Source organism: Rana temporaria, chromosome 4, assembly GCF_905171775.1.
Source record: "Rana temporaria chromosome 4, aRanTem1.1, whole genome shotgun sequence".
NCBI lineage: Eukaryota > Metazoa > Chordata > Amphibia > Anura > Ranidae > Rana > Rana temporaria.
Window position 1 is genome coordinate 114,704,084 of NC_053492.1, and position 21,088 is coordinate 114,725,171.

The window sequence follows — 21,088 nt, forward strand, 5'->3', positions numbered from 1 at the left end:
AAGAAATCAAGAAAAAATTACTTTCTTAGTGATAATTGTTATTGTCCATATATTTGAGTGATAGTAGTGAACCACTAACAAATAAAAAAGTGAATCTTTGCAATAGTCCAGAAAAGTAAACATGCAATCTTCTTGTGAACGACAGTACTTCAAAGTCTTTCCACCACTTTCGCAAAACGACACCCAAAAGTGTAAATATTAAATGCGCTTACCAAAGCGACTTGACCCCTTTAACTAAAAAGAGAGTCAAAAACGCTTGTGCAGTTGTTAATGTCTGCAAACATGTATTGCGTCCTTCACTGGTTAGATACAGGCAAATCTTCTTCCAGTAGTCTCATAAATGAAATACAAAACAGAGAACCTCCATAGTGCAACCGGTTTTATTTTAGTGGTGAGATCACCGCTGCTAATGCGCTCCAAAGAAGCTGCTGGCAGGACTTTTTCTGATGCCCTGCCAGCGCACCACCCTCGGGCTTTCACACTGGAGTGTGAGGAGCAGCTGTTTAAGGACGGATTGCAGGCGCTATTTTTAACGCTATAGCGCCTGCAAAACGCCTTCAGTGTGAAAGGGGTCTTAAGAGTGTCGGTAAACCTAAACTCTAGCTTTACCTGGTCTTAATGAGGTTGTAAACCTCCATTGGTAAGTTGTACCTATAGGTAAGCCTATAATAAGGCTTACCTATAGGTGCTGTAAATATCTCTTAAATGTGCACTGTTTAGGAGATATGTGCTGTACACTGCACCGATGATGTCATCAGCGCATGCGCTGTGAAGAAGTAGCCGGCCATGCCATTTCTTCATTAGTGATCTAACAAGACTTCAGGCAGTCACAGAGCCGGATCTATCTATATATATATATATATATATATATATATATATATATATATATATATATATATATATATATATGCAACATTTTCACCATAATACAATGGTTACAGCCCAATATTTATTTTCTATCATCATATGCATGCCTCTACTATATACACTATGGGGTTGATTTACTAAAACTGCAGAGTGCAAAATCTGGTGCAGCTCTGCATAAAAAAAAATCAGCTTCTAGGTTTTTCTTTGCTTAACCGCTTGCCGACCGGCTCACGCCAATTTACATTGGCAGAATGGCACGTACAGGCAGATTAAAGTACCTGTACGTCGCCTCTAAGTCGCTGCATTGTGGGCGCGCTCCTGACGCCAGCTACGTGACTGTGATCGTGGGTCCCGTGGACTCGATGTCCGCAGGGATATCTGCGATCGTCTCACGGAGAGGAAGAACAGGGAAATGCCCAATTCTTCATAGTGAAAGGACACTGATCACAGCTCCCTGTAATCGGGAGCAGTGATCAGTGTCGTGTCACACATAGCCCATCCCCCTACAATTAGAACACACCCCTAGGACACACTTAACCCCTTCAGCACCCCTCCTGGTTAACCCCTTCACTGCCAGTCACATTTACACAGTAATAAGTGCCTATTTATAGCACTGATAGCTGTGTAAATGTGAATGTCCCAAAATATCGCTAAAAGTGTCCGATGTGTCCGCCATAATGTCGCAGTCACAATAAAAATTGCTAATCGCCAAAATTACTAGTAAAAAAAAATATATTAATAAAAATGCCATAGAACCATCCCCTATTTTGTAGACGTTTTAACTTTTGCGCAAACCAATCAATAAACACCTTTTGTAATTTTTGTTGCCAAAAATATGTGGAAGAATACGTATCGGCCAAATCTGAGGAAAATATTTTTTTTAATATATTTTTTGGGGGTATTTATTATAGCAAAAAGTAAAAAATATAGAATTTTTTTTGTCGCTCTTTTTTTGTTTATAGCACAAAAAAATTTAAGCCGCAGAGGTGATCAAATACCATCAAAATAAAGCTCTGTTTGTGGGGAAAAAGGGACGTCAATTTTGTTTGGGAGCCACGTCGCACGACTGCGCAATTGTCAGTTAAAGCGACGCAGTGCCGAATCACAAAAAGGTCTCTGGTCTTTGGCCAGCCAAATGGTCCGGGGCTTAAGTGGTTAATTAAACAAGCTGAAAATAAGAACTGATTGGCTACCATACACAGCTGCATCAGAGTTTTCCCTCTCTAGTTTTAGTAAATCAACCCCTATTTGTATAATAATAAAAGTAAAGTATCTGGTATGCTCAGTCGAATGGGACAGATTCAGGGGTCAATCAAGGACACTTGAGAACTGGAAACAATCCTGTTAAAACAAAACTGTGCAGTCCGCGGCGGAAACCAAGCCGGCCTATATTAGGGAATGGGAGCGAGACTTGGGGAGGGAGTTCTCAGAGGCACAGCTGGCTTCCCTGTACCGCCTGACTCACTCTAGCTTCATATAGTCTAGAACACAAGAAACAAACTACAAGTTACTGTTAAGGTGGTATAGGGTGCCGGCTGTCCTCGCACGCATTTACCCCGGGGTTTCTGATCGTTGCTGGAGGGGCTGTGGTCTTCGTGGCACCCTGCTCCACATATGGTGGGAATGCCTGAGGATCCAACCTTTCTGGGAAGCAATTCAGGCACAAATTAAGGTCATATTGGATGTAGACGTCCCGCTTCAGCCATTGCACTTTCTTCTCCATGTTCCCTCAATGCCGACTAGCCGTTACAGGGGGTGTGCTTTGCCACACCTCCTGAATGCTGCCAGGCGTGTGATCCCCATTTATTGGAAGCAAGCTTCTGTTCCTGGCCTAGAGGACTGGTTCAAGAAGGTGAGGGAGATCAGGGAGGCAGAGGAGTGGGTGGCAAACTGCAAGGGCACAGGCGAGCGCTTTCAGTCCATTTGGGCTGATTGGCTGCAGCACATTCTGGGTGCTGGGTTTGTCCCTTCTAGTATAGATATCGCCTTATTGGAACTTGCGGAGCCCTCTCTTAGGGGAGGCAGGGGTGGAGTGTCGGAGGCCCTGGAGACGGAGACAGGAGATGCAGGAGTTTGATGCTTTACTGAGCCCTAGAGGCTTTTCTTTGATTGGCAGAGCTATGTAACGCTGTAGAGCGTGCCTGGTGGAGGTAGTCATAGCCCCCTATTTCCTCTTCTTTTCTTTCTTTTTCTGGTCTTTCTACTTTACTGTCCCTCGTCGTCGTCTATGTGTCTGTCTGTCTGTATTTTGTTTGTTGGGGTTTATTTTGGTTTATTTTATTATTTTATTGTATTTACCCCTTTGTTTTATCTATTGGGAATTAATACATGGATCCCCGTGCACCTGTTCAGCTCGGGGTTTCCCCCTTTTTTTTTTTCCTCCTCCGCTGGGGTTGGCCCCTGGACTGGGCCAGATCTCATTAGGCAGCTGTGGCCTCTTCTCCTTCAGCTTGGATGAGGAGGTTCCTAGTTGTGCGGGGCCCCTACTTTCTATATGCCTGCGGGCCGTATTTTGGTCGGGGAAGGTTTGATGGAGGCCGTTTGGCCCCCCTTCCCCATGTTGGGCGCTGGGATGTGGGGGCTTGTTGTTTAGTTGGGTCCTAGGACCCCAGGCTTTAGACGGAGGACGAGTATTCAAGTTGGGGAGGGAGGGCCCTCCCTCCCTGCCGGTTCAGTTCTACTATATTAGAAACGGTACCTTGTTTTTTAGTTGCTCTATTGTGCCCTTCGCACTGTACGGATATATGCATTCATGGTGGACCATGTTTAACGTAAGTCGCACTTATGTTTATGTATACATGTTTTTTCCTTTTTTCAATAAATACAGATTATATAAAAAACAAAACTGAGATCTGCAGCAGTACTATAGCCAAAAGTGGTTGTACCACTTCTACCTACAGGTAAACCTAGATTAAGGCTTACCTGTAGGTAGGGTGACCACGTGTCCCACATTTTGCAGGTCTGTCCCGGGCACATTTATTCCAGGACAATACAGTGTCCCGAAATGAAACTGACACAGCCTCACGGCCCCCCCCCCCGGCCAATCTGATGCCCCCAAAAAAGGCAGCCACATCACCGCTTTACTCACTGACAGTACTTGTTCTGGCTGGGAATGCCTGGAGAAGCACAATCCCCGCCCCCTGCTTGTGATTGGAGAAATATAAATCCCACCTCTTGTGTCCAATCACCAAGCTGTGATTCGTTACAGCACAAGCTGTTGGAAATGTGGTCACCCTACCTGTAGGTGCTAAAAAAAATATCCTAAAACCCCATGATTTTGGAGATATTTACAATTGAGACGAGCGCCATCAAGGTTTACTTCCTCTTTAATAAAAAAAAACACCATTCTATTTCAATGTTCATGTCACCATATAGTCAATCCACCAAACGAAGTCTAGTCGTTTTTTCGATTTTAATACACTTTTCAATCCCACTTGCCTTCCTTGCAGTTCTCCTCTTCACTGTCTTCCAGGTGTTCAGAGGCTGTCAGGAAATCCTCCTCTATTGATGACACTGAGCAGTTGGTATCATCCTCTGCATGTAGTGGGGAGGTTTCACCCTGCAAATGGTTCTCTTGGGCCAACTCCAGACCCAGCAGAAACTTATTCAGTTCCAAGATGATATAATTTGAGGAGATCATCTCTGGAGCTCCCTCTCTTTGTAGCAAGCAAATCTCATCTGGGCAGAACATCTGTAAGAGAGTAAAACAACATTGTGAATCTTATATATCTTTCCAATATACGTTTTAGGAAAACATTACTGAACAAACCATTTGTCCCATAGGTATCACTGTGAATTTGGGGCATGTACTCCAGGTTTTTTGCCCACTGCCAAAGTCTACATTGACCTTTAACAAAGAATGTTACATGATTGTCAGCGCAACTTGCTCTGCTGTAACTGACAGTGCAGGGCAGAGTGATATTCAGCCCGCATAGTTCCAGCACAATGCCCCTATACATAGACCCAGGAGGCAGCAATGGAGGATCTCTGCAGATTTTTTTTATTAGCCACTGAACACGTTATATTTATTTTTATTTATTACAGGTACTTATATAGCACCATCAATTTACACAGCGCTTTACATTTATTGTACATTAATCCATAAACCTCAAGGAGTGTACAATCTAAGGTCCCTAACTCACATTCTAGGGACAATTTAGATAGGAGCCAATTAACCTACCAGCATGTTTTTGGAGTACAGGAGGAAACCGGAGTACCCAGAGTAAACCCATGCAGGCACAGGGAGAAACTCCACGTAGGTAGTGCCGTGGTTGGGATTCGAACCAACGACTGCACTGACCACAATATTAAAGGAGTATTTAGGGGGGATAGTTCTCACTATTCATCACAAAACATTTAGGCTCCGTTCACACCTAATACCGATGCGGCTCCCAGCAGGGGTCCTGTGAGTCCTGGTTCACTGTTTCAGGTCCGAATTCAGTGTAAAACGGACCAAAAGATGCACAGCACTTCTGTGCAAATTCACACCAGAGCCGCATCGGAGATATGTGAACCAGCTCCAAAGAGAGCCAATCACATTCTCCTGCTGTTGCGAATTGGATACGGTGAAACCGCATCCAAGTCGCAATAGTGTGAACTTGGTCTAAAGGAGGCAATCACTGCTAATCCCACCTTAAAGGAGCACTAATCATTTACCACAAATGTAAATGGACACTTACTCCTGCTACAGTCTATGCTGTGGATTACATAGATGTATTCTCTTTTTTATGCTACATAGTCTTGGTAACTGCACTGTATATGGTATTTTGTACATTACAGAGCCCTGACTGCTGGACTCTATGGGGTTGATTTACTAAAGGGACTGTGTACTTTGGAAATTGCAGTTGCATTCTGCAAGTGCAGTTCTTCCAGAATTTAGTAAATGAGCAGAAGCTCTACTGATTTCCATCATCCATCATATGCAAGCAAAAATGCTGTTTTTTTTTATTTTCCTTGCATATGGTGTGAGCTTTTTGTCAGAAATTCCGACCGTTTGTAGACTCCATCGGACATTTGCTGTCGGAACTTCCGACATGAAAAATTTGAGAGCTGGTTCTCAATTTTTCAGACAGCAAAAGTTCTTGTCGGAAATTCCGATTGTCTGTAATTCCGACGCACAAAAATCCTACGCATGCTCGGAATCAATTCGACGCATGTTCGGAATCATTAAACTTCATTTTTCTCGGCTCGTCGTAGTGTAGTGTAGCGCCTGTGTACTTTCAGTACAGGTGCTATGTCAAATTTAGAGGGGAGTGAGAGAGTTATTTTGCTCTCATTCAATATGATTTGTTTGAAGTAGGTTTCTGTCCAGCTGGACTGTCCTGTGGGTTAATTTTGTGTTCCAAAGATACTGTTCCATCTTTGGATAGCAGGTGGCGCCAGAGAGGTCCAGGGAAGGGCGCCTTCTGTCAGCAGCAAATGAGAGGAGTTTCTCCCTCGCGGGGCATGCTGGGGGAGGGTACTTCTAGGGCGGACGCCATTTTGTGGGGTCTTCGCTTGTTCCTGGTTACAGGTGAGGCACCCACCTTTAGGGTGTGCGCACACCATGGGCCCCCGGCGAGATGGCCTACCAGGCCGGGGCCCTCATGGCCCGGAGCACCTAAAGCTGCAAAGGGGCCCCAGTGACTTACTGGGTCCCTACACTCCATGAGGAAGATCCCAAGCGAGTTACGCTGTTCGATGGGGAGTCAGTCTACATGAGCCCGCAGGCAGGCAATCCAACAGGGCCTAGACAATCCATTGGGGATCACGGTGACCGTACACTGACAGTTTGTTCGATGGCAACCTGTTAGTCGGTGACCATACAGAAAATCTACCTGAGGGAGATTCAGGCAAATTGCATTTACTGAGAGGATTCGCTCTACCATCCATGTTCCTGAGTACTGACCTGTGGCAGAGGTCTCACTACTAATCCTAGTTCTACTAGAGCAAAGTCAGTGGCAGAGACTTGTTCCTTCTCAGAAGTTCTAAGTGATACTCTGGCTGCCAGGTCAGTGAGAGAGGCCTGTCCGGGTACACTTTACCCACTCCGGCTGGAGTGGCGACGTGAGTTAAAGTCCCATTGGTGGCAGGACTGCTTCCGTTTATCTATAGGCCTGAATCTGCAAATTCTCCTTTCACCAACCTATCTCTGTCTACCTCAAGTTGACTGTTTGCCATGTTGGGCAAGTAAATAAAGCACAGAAAACGACACTTTGCTGTTTGGACATTCCGTTACTCTATCATCATCCCTAGACACATTACAGAGGTAACATAAATATGCCGTCCCAATTTAACCAGCGGCTCCAGAGGGGGTAGCTCTACAGTAGTACGTCACCGCGTTCTTGACGTTCGGAATTTCCGACAACATTTGTGTGACCGTGTGTATGCAAGACAAGTTTGAGCCAAAATTCCGGCAGAAAAAAATCCACGGTTTTGTTGTCGGAATTTCCAATCGTGTGTATGCGGCATAACAGGGAAGGTTCACAAAAGACATTGGCTGCAATTTTTGGATTTGTTGGCTTTTTAACTCCTAAGGCCTCATACACACGACCGAGGAACTCGTCGGAAAAGACACATCGTTTTCCTCGACGAGTTCCTTGTTAGGCTTGTCGAGGAACTCGACAAGCTTGCTTTGCATACACGGTCAAGACCAAATCTCCTTGTTCTCAAACGCGGTGATGTACAACACATACAATGGCAGGGGAAGTTCGATTCCACTGGCACAACCCTTGGGGCTGCTTTTGCTAATCTCATGTTACTGCGTGTTAAGTAAAAGTTTGGTGAGAGACGATTTGCACTTTTCAGTATGTTACAGCGTGAAAAATGTGCTATCTCTATTACAAACGCTACTTTTACCGAAGGTGCGCTCCCATCTCATACTTTATGCGCGGGTTTCGTAGCATACACACACTCGTGTTTCTTGTCGAAAACCAGCCCGACGAGGAACACGACGAGGAAATTGAAACTCCCGTCAAGGAAAAAGAGAACTGTTCTCTTTTTTCCTTGTCGAGTTCCTCGACAGTTTCTTCGATGAAAAACATACACATGACCGGTTTCCTTGGCAAAAAAGCTCTGCCACCAAGTTTCTTGATGGATTCTGTCGTGTGTATGAGGCTTGAGATTTCAGTCCTCTACACATGTTTTCTGAGTATTGTTGTTTAGAAGAATCTGTGTCTATCATAAATAATATAGTTAGAAGAGGTAAATGTGACCATTTTTCTCTATTACCTCGTTGGATTTGAATAGAAGTGCTCATTTTTATGATAAATGTAGAAAATTGCTATATTTTTCCTGATGTTTCCCCTTATGCAGCAACAGTTTCATTGTAAACCCTCTTGAGACATGAATACAATGGCTGACTTTACAGCTAGATAAATAGCTACGGAATGCAATGTGTCAGTGTTTAGCGGAATCTATTTAGGGAATTCGCTTTAGTTTGATGTGATGGCTCAGGAGCACAGTGGGATGTATAAGTGGGTTAGAATGGTCTGTTTTTGGCATTAAAAAATCTAAATCATATTGGGTAATAATAGTAAATGATGGAGTTCAAAAATAGATGTCACTTGAACGGAACTGGAGAAATTGTTTGATCTTACTGACATCCTTATTGAATAATACATATATAAACATAGATTTCAGTACTCTTTGCAGGACAAGTAGGGAATTCGACATATCTTTCTACTTTACATGGAGAGAAGATAAGGACTTGTTCTACTCTGGCTTGAATCAACATTTACTGAAGTATCCACAAGATGATCTAAGAATGGTTGCTGCTCAAAGATGAGCTAAGACACATTCTGAATAGTTCAAAATCACTGGTGGTTAGGGCAGGAGCTCAGGCCTCTTGTGCTCGAGGTTGCATGGTGAAGAACATTTAGGCCTGGATTCTCATACCTCGGCCCATAGTTATGCCGGCGTAGCATATCGAATATACGCTATGCAGACGGAGCGCAGAGCAGCGAGCACAGTATTCACAAAGCACTTGCTCCCAACGTTGCGCCAGCGTAACGTAAATTCTTCGGCGTAATTCAAAGTAGGTGGAAGTGGGCGTGATCCATTTAAATGATGCGGGACCCCATGCAAATGTTGGGCCGAATTAACGGCGCATGCGCCATCCCGTGGAAGCATCCCAGTGCGCATGCTCAGAATCACGTCGGAAATACTCCTTTAGATACGTCGAATCACTGCCTAAGAACGTGAACTTAACCTACGCACAGCCATATTCAGGTACTACTACATAAACGACGTAAAATACGACGGCTGTTCCCTGGTCCATACCTTAACATGACTTACACCTGCTTTATGAGGCATAACGTTACACCTGACGTAAGCCTTACGCAAACCGGGTATATGATGCGCCGGGCGCAACTAGGTTCGTGAATCGCCATATCTCCCTCATTTGCATATTTGCAATGAGCCGGCCAGCGTAAATATGCGCCCAAGATACGCCGGCGTAGGAAAGTTATGTCGGTCGGAGGAAGCCTATTTTCAGGCGTATCTAGTTCTATGGGCACGGCGCATAGATACGACGGCACACATTGACACTTACGCGGCATATCTCGAGATACATCAGCGTAAGTGCTATGTGAATCCGGGCCTTAGTGACTATTGTAGTAGTTACTCCAGATATGCTGTTTTTAAGAAGTGAAGACTTCCCAGATTAAAGTGGGAGTAAACTCCAATGCATATTTTTTACCTATAGGTAAGCATATAATAAGGCTTACCTAAAGGTACTGTAAATAGTTCCTAAACGTGCTCCGTTTAGGAGATATTTACTGTACATGCACCAGAGACATCACCAATGAATGCGCTTTGAAGGAACAACCACCTGGGTCCTGTTTTGTAAAACGGTGGCTCATACGTGCACGTGCATGGCTCTGGCTACACACACAGCCGGAGTCCACAAACCCGGGAGGAAGACCAGAGGAAGATGAAAGCCTTGTCAGCGGTGACAGCACGCTGCTGGAAAGCTTTGTTCTAAGGTGAGTTACACATAATGTGCTAGTACGGAATGCATACTAGTACATTATGGCTTTACTTTGTAGATTGCAAAAAAAAAAAACAACACAGTGGTTTACTACTGTTTGAAGGAGCTAAGCGTTCCTGCTGTATATAAACTACCTTGCGAGTATTTCTCTTACCTGTGAACTATCTGTTTCCGTCCCACATTTTCTGTGTGTTAATCCACTGAACAGCACAATCTCATCTTCTTTCAGCTCTTGTGACCTTACTGAATTTATTAGCCTTTGCAAATCCGGAGACACTTCATCCAGCTTCTAAAAAAAAATAAAGATTCACATTTAATAACCATTGTTGAAAAAGGACTTCTATTAGACATTACTTCCCCTGTATTTTTTTTTTTAGATCCCAGTCTTTAGAGACATGGCAAGTCTTTGTCACTTGCTGCTCGATATTTCTGAAGACCCTAAAGCTTGGGTCACTTGAAGCTGAACTTGAGGTCATTGCTTCTCAAGGCTGTGAATGAAACAGTCTAGCCAGCATTAGGGCAGGAACAGTGTACAACTATGTTCAGGGCCGGCCTTAGGTGTTCAGGCGCCTTGTGCGAGCTAATCCTGTGGCGCCCCCCATCTTCACCCCTCGCCCCCTGGTCACCTAAACTAACTTACCTTTCGGTAGACGGTGCGGTTTTGCATTTAAAAATGGCGCCGCCCGGCGCTTAGACGCCACTGCGCATGCGCCGTCTGCCCGAGAATAGCCGAGCGTTTTCTGGCTTTCCCGTGCAGCGGCAGCGCATGCACAGTGTGCCTGTCGGGGGCCGGCAGCAGCCATTTTTTTCAGGTGCCGCAAACGATGCGTTGCTCTTCACCCAGTCCCAGGGCAGGGGGACCTGGCAGCGCCTGCTGCTGTGACTCATAGGAGTCGGACTCCTGTGATGATCATGTGAGTAACTGACTGTGACTCACATTCTGCAAGCTGTGATGACCGCACGGCCCCCCTGTTGCCCATGGCGCCCTGTGCGGCCGCACAGCTCGCACACCCCAAAGGCCGGCCCTGACTATGTTTCAAATTACAAGTACCGGTACTTAGTCTAAAAGAAGAACTGAACTCTGGAAGCTTTGCCCCCCCCAAAAAACAGGTGATTGGCTGATGGGAAAATTTCATATTTCCTTATTATTATTATTGGCTCACCAATATCTAAGAATTCATTTTAAGCCTGGTTACCTTAGCTGACTTTATACTATTGAAATGTCATTACAAACTGACCAAATGACCAATGAATGTGTGCTATCTTCCTGAAAAGGTAATACCCTGCTATTCAGGGTCTACAATTGGTCAAATGCTACCAACTACCCCTGTATATACTGTACTACAACCAAAACTTGAAATAGTTACTCCTGACAGAACTGCGACAAGCACGTGTCTGTCCTGATCATCTGCCAAACCGTGGTAATAATACAGGCTGAAAGAGCATCTATATTTTACCTGCAGCAAAGTTATATTTTTATATTCCTTTAATATTATTACATTTGTACTTCTGTCACTATACAGTATCTGTCATTACCTAATTAAATGTTATATATCTGCAAGTGCTTGTATGATTAAACACTGGCAAAGGACTAGTCACTAATATTCCATGTGGTATCCCTGCAGTTGATCTCCCCCTTACAAAAACACCATGCATTGTTCTGCACTGTGTCTCTGTGTGGATCATAGGCATGCGCACATTGTGTGCAGGGTGTGCCCGGGCACACCCTAATCACCACATGTGATGCCAATTCCCCCCTGATTTCTGGTGCCCCCTGTTACCACCCTGAAGTGCTTCCAGCTTCCCTTTTCTCCTCTCCCACTGGCTGCTGCAGGGGATGTTTCAGGATGAAGTGCAGGGGAAGTGGCCAGTAAATATTGATTTACCAGCACCTTCCTTTTCTAAATAAACACAGTGAGTGATCTGTACCGATCGCTCTTGTGTTCATTGTTAACTGGGCAAAGTAAACTTTGTTTACTATGCTTCAGTTTGTGAATGAACAGGAAGCTCCTCAGCACATGCCACTTCCTGTTTGTGTACTGTCTAGTGCAGCTGAGGCTGCAGAGAAAGGGACTGATGAATCTATGTCCTCAATTCCTTTCTCTGTCTCAAAAGTGAGAGACATCAGGGGTCATTTTAACCCTTAACACTTCACAAAAGCCTCCCAACGGGGGTCCTAAAAAAATGCTATAAAAATAATAAAAAATGTTAAAAAACATTTCACTGCTCTGCTGATACACATGCATATGTGTTTGTGGTCTAGGCTGCGCACACCTATGGTGTGGATGTAGTCATCTTGGCAGAGGCAGGGCTTTGCCTCCCCAGCAATGAGCCAATAAAAGAGTTATGACAACACCAAATTTTACAAAAAAATTCCGGAGACCAGCAGTCAGAGGCATTGGTGCCCTTGATCTCACACTGCAGATACACAGCTATAAGGCTGTAGACACAGGAGTGTCTAGGCACCTTCACATACCATGCACTATTTTTAAGAAGGAATTTCAAATGAAAAGTGCTTTTTTTAGGGTACTGTTTAGACACAATAAACTATTCTAGATGTTCCCTATAACAAGACAAATCTTTATTTTGTGAGCTCATTTCTACTTCTGTCACCCATGCAAGGCATATATGAGGGGGCAAAGAGAATGGGCTTTAACAGGGCCGATCCTAGGGTCACAGACGCCTGGGTGCAGAAATATTTCTGGCGCCCCCTGCTTAGGCGCGGTCATCTTAATAACTCCTCTCCTTTACAGATGTTTCTATGGCAACGACCCAACTCAGAGATGCTCCCCTAAGGAGTCTTCATTACCCTAGGATCCTCCCATGATCTCTTAACAGTAAGTGTTCTAGAGAGGGCTTCTGTTATAGAGTCTAGAGAGAGCCTCCAGACATACTGCAGGATACGGTCAGAGACTACAGACATGATACAGAAGATGGGCAGAGACTGCCGAAATGATACAAGAGATCTATGCATCAATTGCAGCCTCATCAGTGCCCATCCAATGCAGCCTACCAGTGGCTCTGTGACAGGCTCCCCTCTGGTCCTCTCATCTGCCACCTTCTCCTTCTTCCCACCCATGCTCTTTATTCCCTCCTACTTGGGCACCATGGTACCTTCACCCACCAATCTGCTGTCCACAGCATCCCGCTGCTAGGCAACCAGGGATGAGGAGCCGTGACACAGACGCAGGGATGGTAGATTGGGCTTCAGTAGGGGCTGAGGATGATGTTTTCTGAGCAGGGCATGGTGCTGGCGGTCAGTTTGCCCCTGGGCAGTCGTGCCCACACTAGCGCGCCTGCCCACACACAAGGAGAGGAGGAGGGAGGGTAGCACTTTGGCGCCCCCACCTCTGTGGCGCCTGGGTGCAGTGCACCCGGTGCACCCTTTCAGGATCAGCCCTGGGCTTTAATGCTCACACTCCACACATATGCATTCATTGACAGCCAAGGTTTATGTGCTGAAAGCTCCCAGCACCGTGATTGACAGCTCTAAATCTCTCTTTAAGATCAGGAGCCAGTGGGTGGACTCCCAATCATGTGACCACTGTAACAGCCATGTTTGAAAGTTTTACAGTGTAGACCAGCACATTACAGTATGCAAACTTGGACATTTTCATCTTTAATAAGGGAAACCCTAACCACCTAACCAAAAGGCACAAGGTCTCTTGTACCATAATCCAAAGTGCATTGTCTTGAACAGAAATGGAATATAACCAGTATAAATGAGGAAATTTATGAAGGGCAGTCAAAGGGAGTGAGGAGGTTTTTCTAGGGAGATCTTAAGATTGTAATAAACATTTCTGCAAGATACTGTTGGGGATGACAATTAACAAAGACACCCTGGTAGGAGAGATAGCACTTTTTTTTGGTCTGTGTATAGTGGTTGGTGTATAAAAAGGGCACAAACCATTATGGGCAGTCTCTGCCTTTAATTTTGAAATAAATGTACAAATGGACTTTATAACTTGCTCTCTGAATATCTAAATCCAATGCGTTAATAACTTTTTTCCCCAGGAACATATATTACCTTTCGTAAAGCTTCATGACTTGACTCCTCATTGAAAGCATTCAAATTTACAAAGCAGATCTGCAAAACATAAAGAATATGAAAAATTAATGCTGTTTTTGAATCCCATTGAAAGGGTGCTCTTAGCTTTCAGTGTATGTAAAGTACTGCGTTGCTTATATGTAAAAATCCATTAGCCGTAAGTATAGTGGATGAGAAATTGTAATACCAACTATGTTATCTCTAGCCCTACTTCAAATGATGGATTAATGCCACAGAGAAATGTTTTTGTGCATAGTTGAGTCGCTTAGCCTTGTTTCACGATAAAAATCGCTGATCGCCGTCATTACTAGTAAAAAAAAAAATATTAATAAAAATGCCATAAAACTATCCCCTATTTTGTAGACGCTTTTGTGCAAACCAATCAATAAACACTTATTGATTTTTTTTTTACCAAAAATATGTAGAAGAATAAGTATTGGCCTAAACTGAGGAAAAAAATCATTTTTTTAAATATTTTTTGGGGGGATATTTATTATAGCAAAAAATAAAAAATAAATGTTATTTTTTTTAAATTACTCGCTCTCTTTTTTTTTTTGGCGTAAAAAATAAAAACCGCAGAGGTCATCAAATACCACCAAAAGAAAGCTCTATTTGTGGGAAATAAAGGACGTCAATTTTGTTTGGGAGCCACGTCGCACGACCACGCAATTGTCAATTAAAGTGACGCAGTGCCGAATCGCAAAAAGTGGCCCAGTCTTTAACCAGACATATGGTCTGGGTCTTAAAGTGGAGGTTCACCCAAAAACCTTTTTTTTTAACATTAGATTGAGGCTCATTTTGTCAAGGGGAATCGGGTGTTTTTTTTACAATCGAAGCAGTACTTACCGTTTTAGAGATAACTCTTCTCCGCCGCTTCCGGGTATGGGCTGCGGGACTGGGCGTTCCTACTTGATTGACAGGCTTCCGACGGTCGCATACATCGCGTCACGATTTTCCGAAAGTAGCCAAACGTTCAGCTTCTTTCGGCTACTGGTGACGCGATGTTTGCGACGGTCGGAAGCCTGTCGGAAGCCTGTCAATCAAATAGGAACGCCCAGTCCCGAAGACCATACCCGGAAGCGGCGGAGAATATCGCTCTCTAAAACGGTAAGTACTGCTTCGATTTAAAAAAAACTACCCGATTCCCCTTGACAAAATAAGCATCAATCTAATGTTAAAAAAATGTTTTCGGGTGAACTCCCGCTTTAAGTGGTTAAATACCTTTATAAAATAAGCAGAAAAAAACATTCAAGAAAAAAATGGTACAACATCGCCTACTCTTTAATTCAATGCTGCCAAAATATTTCTTGGCTTTGACTGATTTCTAAGGAAATATGACCTGCTCACACTCAGTAGTTAAATGGATGTAACCAAATGCCTTCTTTTAAAGGTAACTTTTACATATATTGTTAAAACACACTTTTGCTCAGTGGTGGGGAATTATTTAATCACATACATTAAATCTTAAAGGCGTAAAGAAATGCTCTCTTGTCATATGTAGCACTCAGTATTGTTGCACACTGAAAGCCTGACTGCAAGTCTCCACCTTCTTACCGCGTCTTACAGTCTTCACTGCCAAATAATTATGTTAACTTCTTTGTGTTCGTCGCCTGCTTCTAAATGTGCAACAAACTGGCTGGTTTGTTTAAAGATCAAGACGGCATCCCACGCAGAGTGCTGCAGAACACCGACTTACATTCACAGCTTCATATTCAATAATTACAATATTTTAAGAAAAATGATGGCCACATGACATAGTCTCACAGCAGAAACGAAGTTGTTAAAAATATGATAAGAAATGGCATTTTTTTTTACTGGTAAAGCTGTTGATTAAAAATTAAAAAGCTCAAAGTTCACTAAATCCACCAAGAATCCAAATTTATGGTTTCAGTTAGATTTTTTTGGACTTTCTCTAAAGCCCTGTACACACGGCCCAGATTCTCGTCAGGAAAAAACGTTGTTTTTCCTGACGAGATTCTTGGCAAGAATCTCTTACTGGCCGAGTGTACACACACTCCATTCAAAAGAACCGCCATTCTTTTGAATGGAATGAATGCAGTGACGTCATCGACTACAACGAGCATGCGCTTGTCACATTCGATGCCATCGCCGCCATCTTGCTACACCCTACCTATGCCTAGGAAGATGACTCAAAGTAATTTCGAGCATGCACAGGTTTCCACGGCGACAGGTAAGTATACACACTCTCGGGTTTCTCGGCAGGAACACTGCCGAGAATCACGACGCGTAAATAGAGAGCAGGTTCTCTATTTTTCTTGTCTAGATTCTGGGCAGTTTTCTTGACGAGAAACCTGAAAGCCTCGTACACACACTCGGTATACTCGGCAAGAAAGCTCTGTCAGCAGCTTTCTTGCTGGTTCTTGCCGAGAAAACTGTGCGTGTGTATGAGGCTTGAGTCTCCAGTAGTGAGAATTCTGAGAAGTGGTGTGTCTTCTTCCACAAAGACAAATATTTAGGCCCAGGCTTCTGGCCTAGCAGCACGGCTGTGCTGTCCTCAGCAGCTCCGCAGAGGAGAAGATGCAGGTCCCGAGAGAGCGAGATCAGCCAGTCCCTCTCCTTAACCACTTAAGGACCGCCTAACGCCGATATACATCGGCAGAATGGCACCGCTGGACACAATCACGCACCTGTACGTGACTGTATAAAGCCCAGCGGTGGGTCGCGCGCCCGCGGCTCCGTGACTGCGACCGCGGGACTCGCGGACCCGATCGCCGCTAGAGTCCCGTGATTGGTCCCCGGAGCTGAAGAACGGGGAGAGCCGTGTGTAAACACGGCTTCCCCGTTCTTCACTGTGGCGCTGTCATCGATTGTGTGTTCCCTAATATAGGGACGCACAATCAATGACGTCAGACCTACAGCCACACCCCCCTACAGTTGTAAACACACATGAGGTCACACTTAACCCCTTCAGCGCCCCCTTGTGGTTAACTCCCAAACTGCAAATGTAATTTTCATAGTAAACAATGCATTTTAAATGCATTTTTTGCTGTGAAAATTACAATGGTCCCAAAAATGTGTCAAAATTGTCCGAAGTGTCCGCCATAATGTCGCAGTCACGAAAAAAACGCTGATCGCCGCCATTAGTAGTAAAAAATAAAATAATTAATAAAAATGCAATAAAACTATCACCTATTTTGTAAACGCTATAAATTTTGCGCAAACCAATCGATAAGCGCTTATTGCGATTTTTTTTATCAAAAATAGGTAGAAGAATACGTATCGGCCTAAACTGAGGAAATTTTTTTTTATATGTTTTTGGGGGATATTTATTATAGCAAAAAGTAAAAAATATTGCATTTTTTTCAAAATTGTCGCTCTATTTTTGTTTATAGCGCAAAAAATAAAAACCGCAGAGGTGATCAAATACCACCAAAAGAAAGCTCTATTTGTGGGAAAAAAAGGACGCCAATTTTGTTTGGGAGCCACGTCGCACGACCGCGCAATTGTCAGTTAAAGTGACGCAGTGCCGAATCGCAAAAAGGGGCCTGGTCTTCTACCTGCATTTTGGTCCGGGTCTTAAGTGGTTAAGTAACCTCCCCCATAAATCTGTGCGGAGGTGTCACATGCTCCAATAACACAGGGCATTGTGGGAAGTGTAGTCTGTTTCTCCAAAGGCCTCGTACACACGACCGAGGATCTCGACGGGCGAAACACATCGAGTCAATGGAGTCCATATCTCCCGCTACTCACAATCCCACAATGCATAACTCCTTAAAGGTATCTTGCATATTTACAAGTGTGGATAAAGTTCCAGCGGGATGACCTGTCATTAGACTCTGAGGCCTCTTACACACGACCGAGTTCCTCGGCAAAAACCAGCAAGAAACTTGCTGAGATTTTTTTTTTGCCAAGGGAAATCGGTCGCGTGTACATTTTTCGACGAGGAAACTATCGAGAAACTCGACGAGCCAAAAAGAGAGCATGTCTTCTTTTTCCTCGACGGGAATGGAGAAACTTACCTTGTCGAGTTCCTCGACAGCCTAACAAGGGACTCGACGAGGAAAACTATGTGTTTCGCCCGTTGAGTTCCTCGGTCGTGTGTACGAGGCTTGACAGGTTAACCCCTCTATAAATATCCCTAAAAAATATATATATATAAAAAAAAAAATTTCTTCCTCAGTTTATATATTAGTCTACATATTTTTGTTAAAAAAATCCCAATAAGCGTATATTGATTGCTTTGCGCAAAAGTTATACAAAATTGGGAATAGATTTATGCCATTTTTATTTTTCAATTTTTTTTACTAGTAATGGCGGTGATCTGAGATTTTTAGCGGGACTGCAACATTGTGGTGGATGGACCGGACACCTAACTGACATTTTTTACACTTTTTTGGGAACCAGTCACAGTATTACCGTAAACGGTGCTAAAAATATGCACTGTTATTGTACTAATGACCATGGCAGGGAAGGGGTTAACATCAGGGGCGATCAAGGGATTAAATGTGTTCCCTGCAGGTGTGTTCTAACTGTATGGGGGATGGGCTGCCTGAGGCAACATGCAGATCTGTCTTCCTGCCGCAGTACAATGATGGCGACTGGACGGCAAGTGGTTAATTAACGTTTGTCTTGTAGTGACAGTAACTCTTCAAATAAGACTGATTGACTTCTTCCACAAAATACTGATCTCTGTGTTTCCAGGCTGTATATCCTGGCTGCTATAGGGACTTTTTATTTCACATGGGTGCCTCCTCCATGTAAATAACCCTGCAGGCCACAGACCTCAAAAGAGGAGTAGGAGCTTTTCTATCAATTAAAGGGATTGTAAAGGAAATGCATTTTTTCCCTAAATAGCTTCCTTTACCTTAGTGCAGTCCTCCTTCACTTACCTCATTCTTCCATTTTGCTTTTAAATGTCCTTATTTCTTCTGAGAAATCCTCACTTCCTGTTCTTCTGTCTGTAACTACACACAGTAATGCAAGGCTTTCTCCCTGGTGTGGAGAAAGCCTCTTGAGAGGGTAGGGGGCGAGCAGGCAAGTCAGGACGCTCTCTACTTTGCAAATAGAGAAAGAAGCTGTGTGTTAGTGGGCGTCCTGACACTCCTGCTTGCCCCATCCTCAAGAGGCTTTCTCCACACCAGGGAGAAAGCCTTGCATTACGGTGTTTAGTTACAGACAGAAGAACAGGAAGTGAGGCTTTCTTAGAAGAAATAAGGACATTTAAAAGCAAAATGGAAGGATGAGGTAAGTGAAGGAGGACTGCACTAAGGTAAAGGAAGCTATTTAGGGCAAAAAAAAAAATCCTTTACAACCCCTTTAAACATCATTCTGTCCTGAGTGAAGAGTTTTCTCTTTTTACTTGCTCTTTGTTGGGTGCTTTAACAAAAATTACAACTCTAAAGAGTCTATAAAGTCATTAAAAGGTCAAACAACGGCAATCTTGTAAACTCATAAATGTAAGTGTTCCCAAGCAGAAAATAGGCAATTCATTTTAAAAAGCAGTGATAGTCATTTATTTTGTAAATTAGGATGCCTCTCTACTTTAGAAAACGTTTGCAGTAAGAGATAGTCCCATCTGCTATTCTACCTAGAGCACCCGTGTAATGTTGCAATCTCGGCAGGATCCGTCTTTGGCATATGCTGGTATAAGAATTTCAGTGTGTGCCTGCGTGACCCCACATACGTATTGCTTGATTACCCTGGGGATGAACGATCATTTATTTGGTCAATGAATATTTAATTTGAAAACTTGCAAGGAAGATAGAAAAGATAAACAGTAAAACTCTAAGCAGCTTGGATGTTTTTTTTTTTCATGTATTTTCTCTTGCAAGCACTCTAATGTCGCGTACACGCGATCAGTCAATCCGATGAGAACGGACCGATGGACCGTTTTAATCGGTTAACCGATGAAGCTGACTGATGGTCCGTCGCGCCTACACACCATCGATCGTGTCAGAACGCGGTGACGTAAAACACAACGATGTGCTGAAGTTCAATGTTTCCAAGCATGCGTCGACTTGATTCTGAGCATGCATGGATTTTTAACCGATGGTCGTGCCTACTAACGATCGGTTTTGTCCTATCGGTTAGGAATCCATCGGTTAATTTTAAAACAAGTTGGCTTTTTTTAACCGATGGTTAACTAACCGATGATGCCCACACACGATCGGTTTTGACCGATGAAAACGGTCCATCAGACAATTCAAATCGGTTTAACCGATCGTGTGTACGCGGCATTACTCATTTCCTACTTAGTTAATGCTGTATTAAACCCAATCTATTGTATTACATTAAAATGAAAGCTAACCTGTAAAGGTCTAATGGCATTTAGGGCCAAATCCACAGCCCCGCAGCGCAACGTAACTTAAGTGATTTAAGTTACACTGCTGCAAATTTCCTAAGTTAGGTATCGATCCACAACACACTTACCTGGAAATTTGCGGCGGTGTAACTCAAATCCGTCCGGCGCAAGGCGTGCCGAATCTAATGGGGCAAGTCCCATTTAAATTAGGCGCGCTCCCGCGCCAGACGTGCTGCGCATGCTCCGTCGGGTAACTTACCCGACGTGCATTGCGCTAACTGACGTCGCTCCGACGTCATTTGCTTAGACGTTAACGTAAATGGCGTCCAGCGCCATTCACGAACGTCTTACGCAAACGACGTAGAGTTTAAAATTTCGACGCGGGAACGACGGCCATACTTAATAGGGCTTAGTCAAATAGGACTCAGCCCTATTTTTACGCGGCGTAACTCGACGTAAAAGACGTAGATTTAGCGCGACGGGCCCGTCGGAACGTTCGTGGATCGCCGTAAGTGTTCATTTGCATATTCTAGGCTGGCCGCAATGGCCTCGCCACCTAGCGGCCGGCCTAGAATTGCATCCTTAAGATCCGACAGTGTAATTCAATTACACATGTCGGATCTTCTGCCTATCTATGGTAAACTGATTCTGTGGATCAGTTCCATAGATAGAAACAGGGATACGACGGCGTATCAGTAGATACGCCGGCGTATACCTTTTGTGGATTACCCCCTTAGTCTCCACCTCTTCACAGGCACCAAAGCTGTCAACAGGTTGGTAAAATTAAGGAGCAGCTACTATACATCCATAGTAATGTTTTTCTTTTTTAACTTGTTTCTTTGTATAATTTGCACACATAACCAGTCATATTTGTGTATTACATAAACAGGCTCTGTTTAATTCTGCGCTATGCTTATGCTTTGCTTCTCCTATCAGAGTAAAT

The 21,088-nt window shown here is 43.8% G+C and overlaps 1 protein-coding gene across 2 annotated transcripts in view; it reads right to left on the reverse strand.

Annotated features, from left to right (window-relative positions):
* The window catches only part of LOC120936474 (SPHK1 interactor, AKAP domain containing), a 190,338-nt gene that overhangs the window by 44,027 nt on the left and 125,223 nt on the right, over positions 1–21,088 (reverse strand). For both annotated transcript variants that reach the window (XM_040348849.1, XM_040348848.1), the window contains exons 3-5: positions 13,863–13,922; positions 9,990–10,124; positions 4,306–4,558 (exon numbers count right to left, since the gene is read on the reverse strand). In XM_040348849.1, coding sequence (XP_040204783.1) covers positions 4,306–4,558; positions 9,990–10,124; positions 13,863–13,922 — 448 coding nt within the window. The remainder of the gene's footprint in view (positions 1–4,305; positions 4,559–9,989; positions 10,125–13,862; positions 13,923–21,088) is intronic.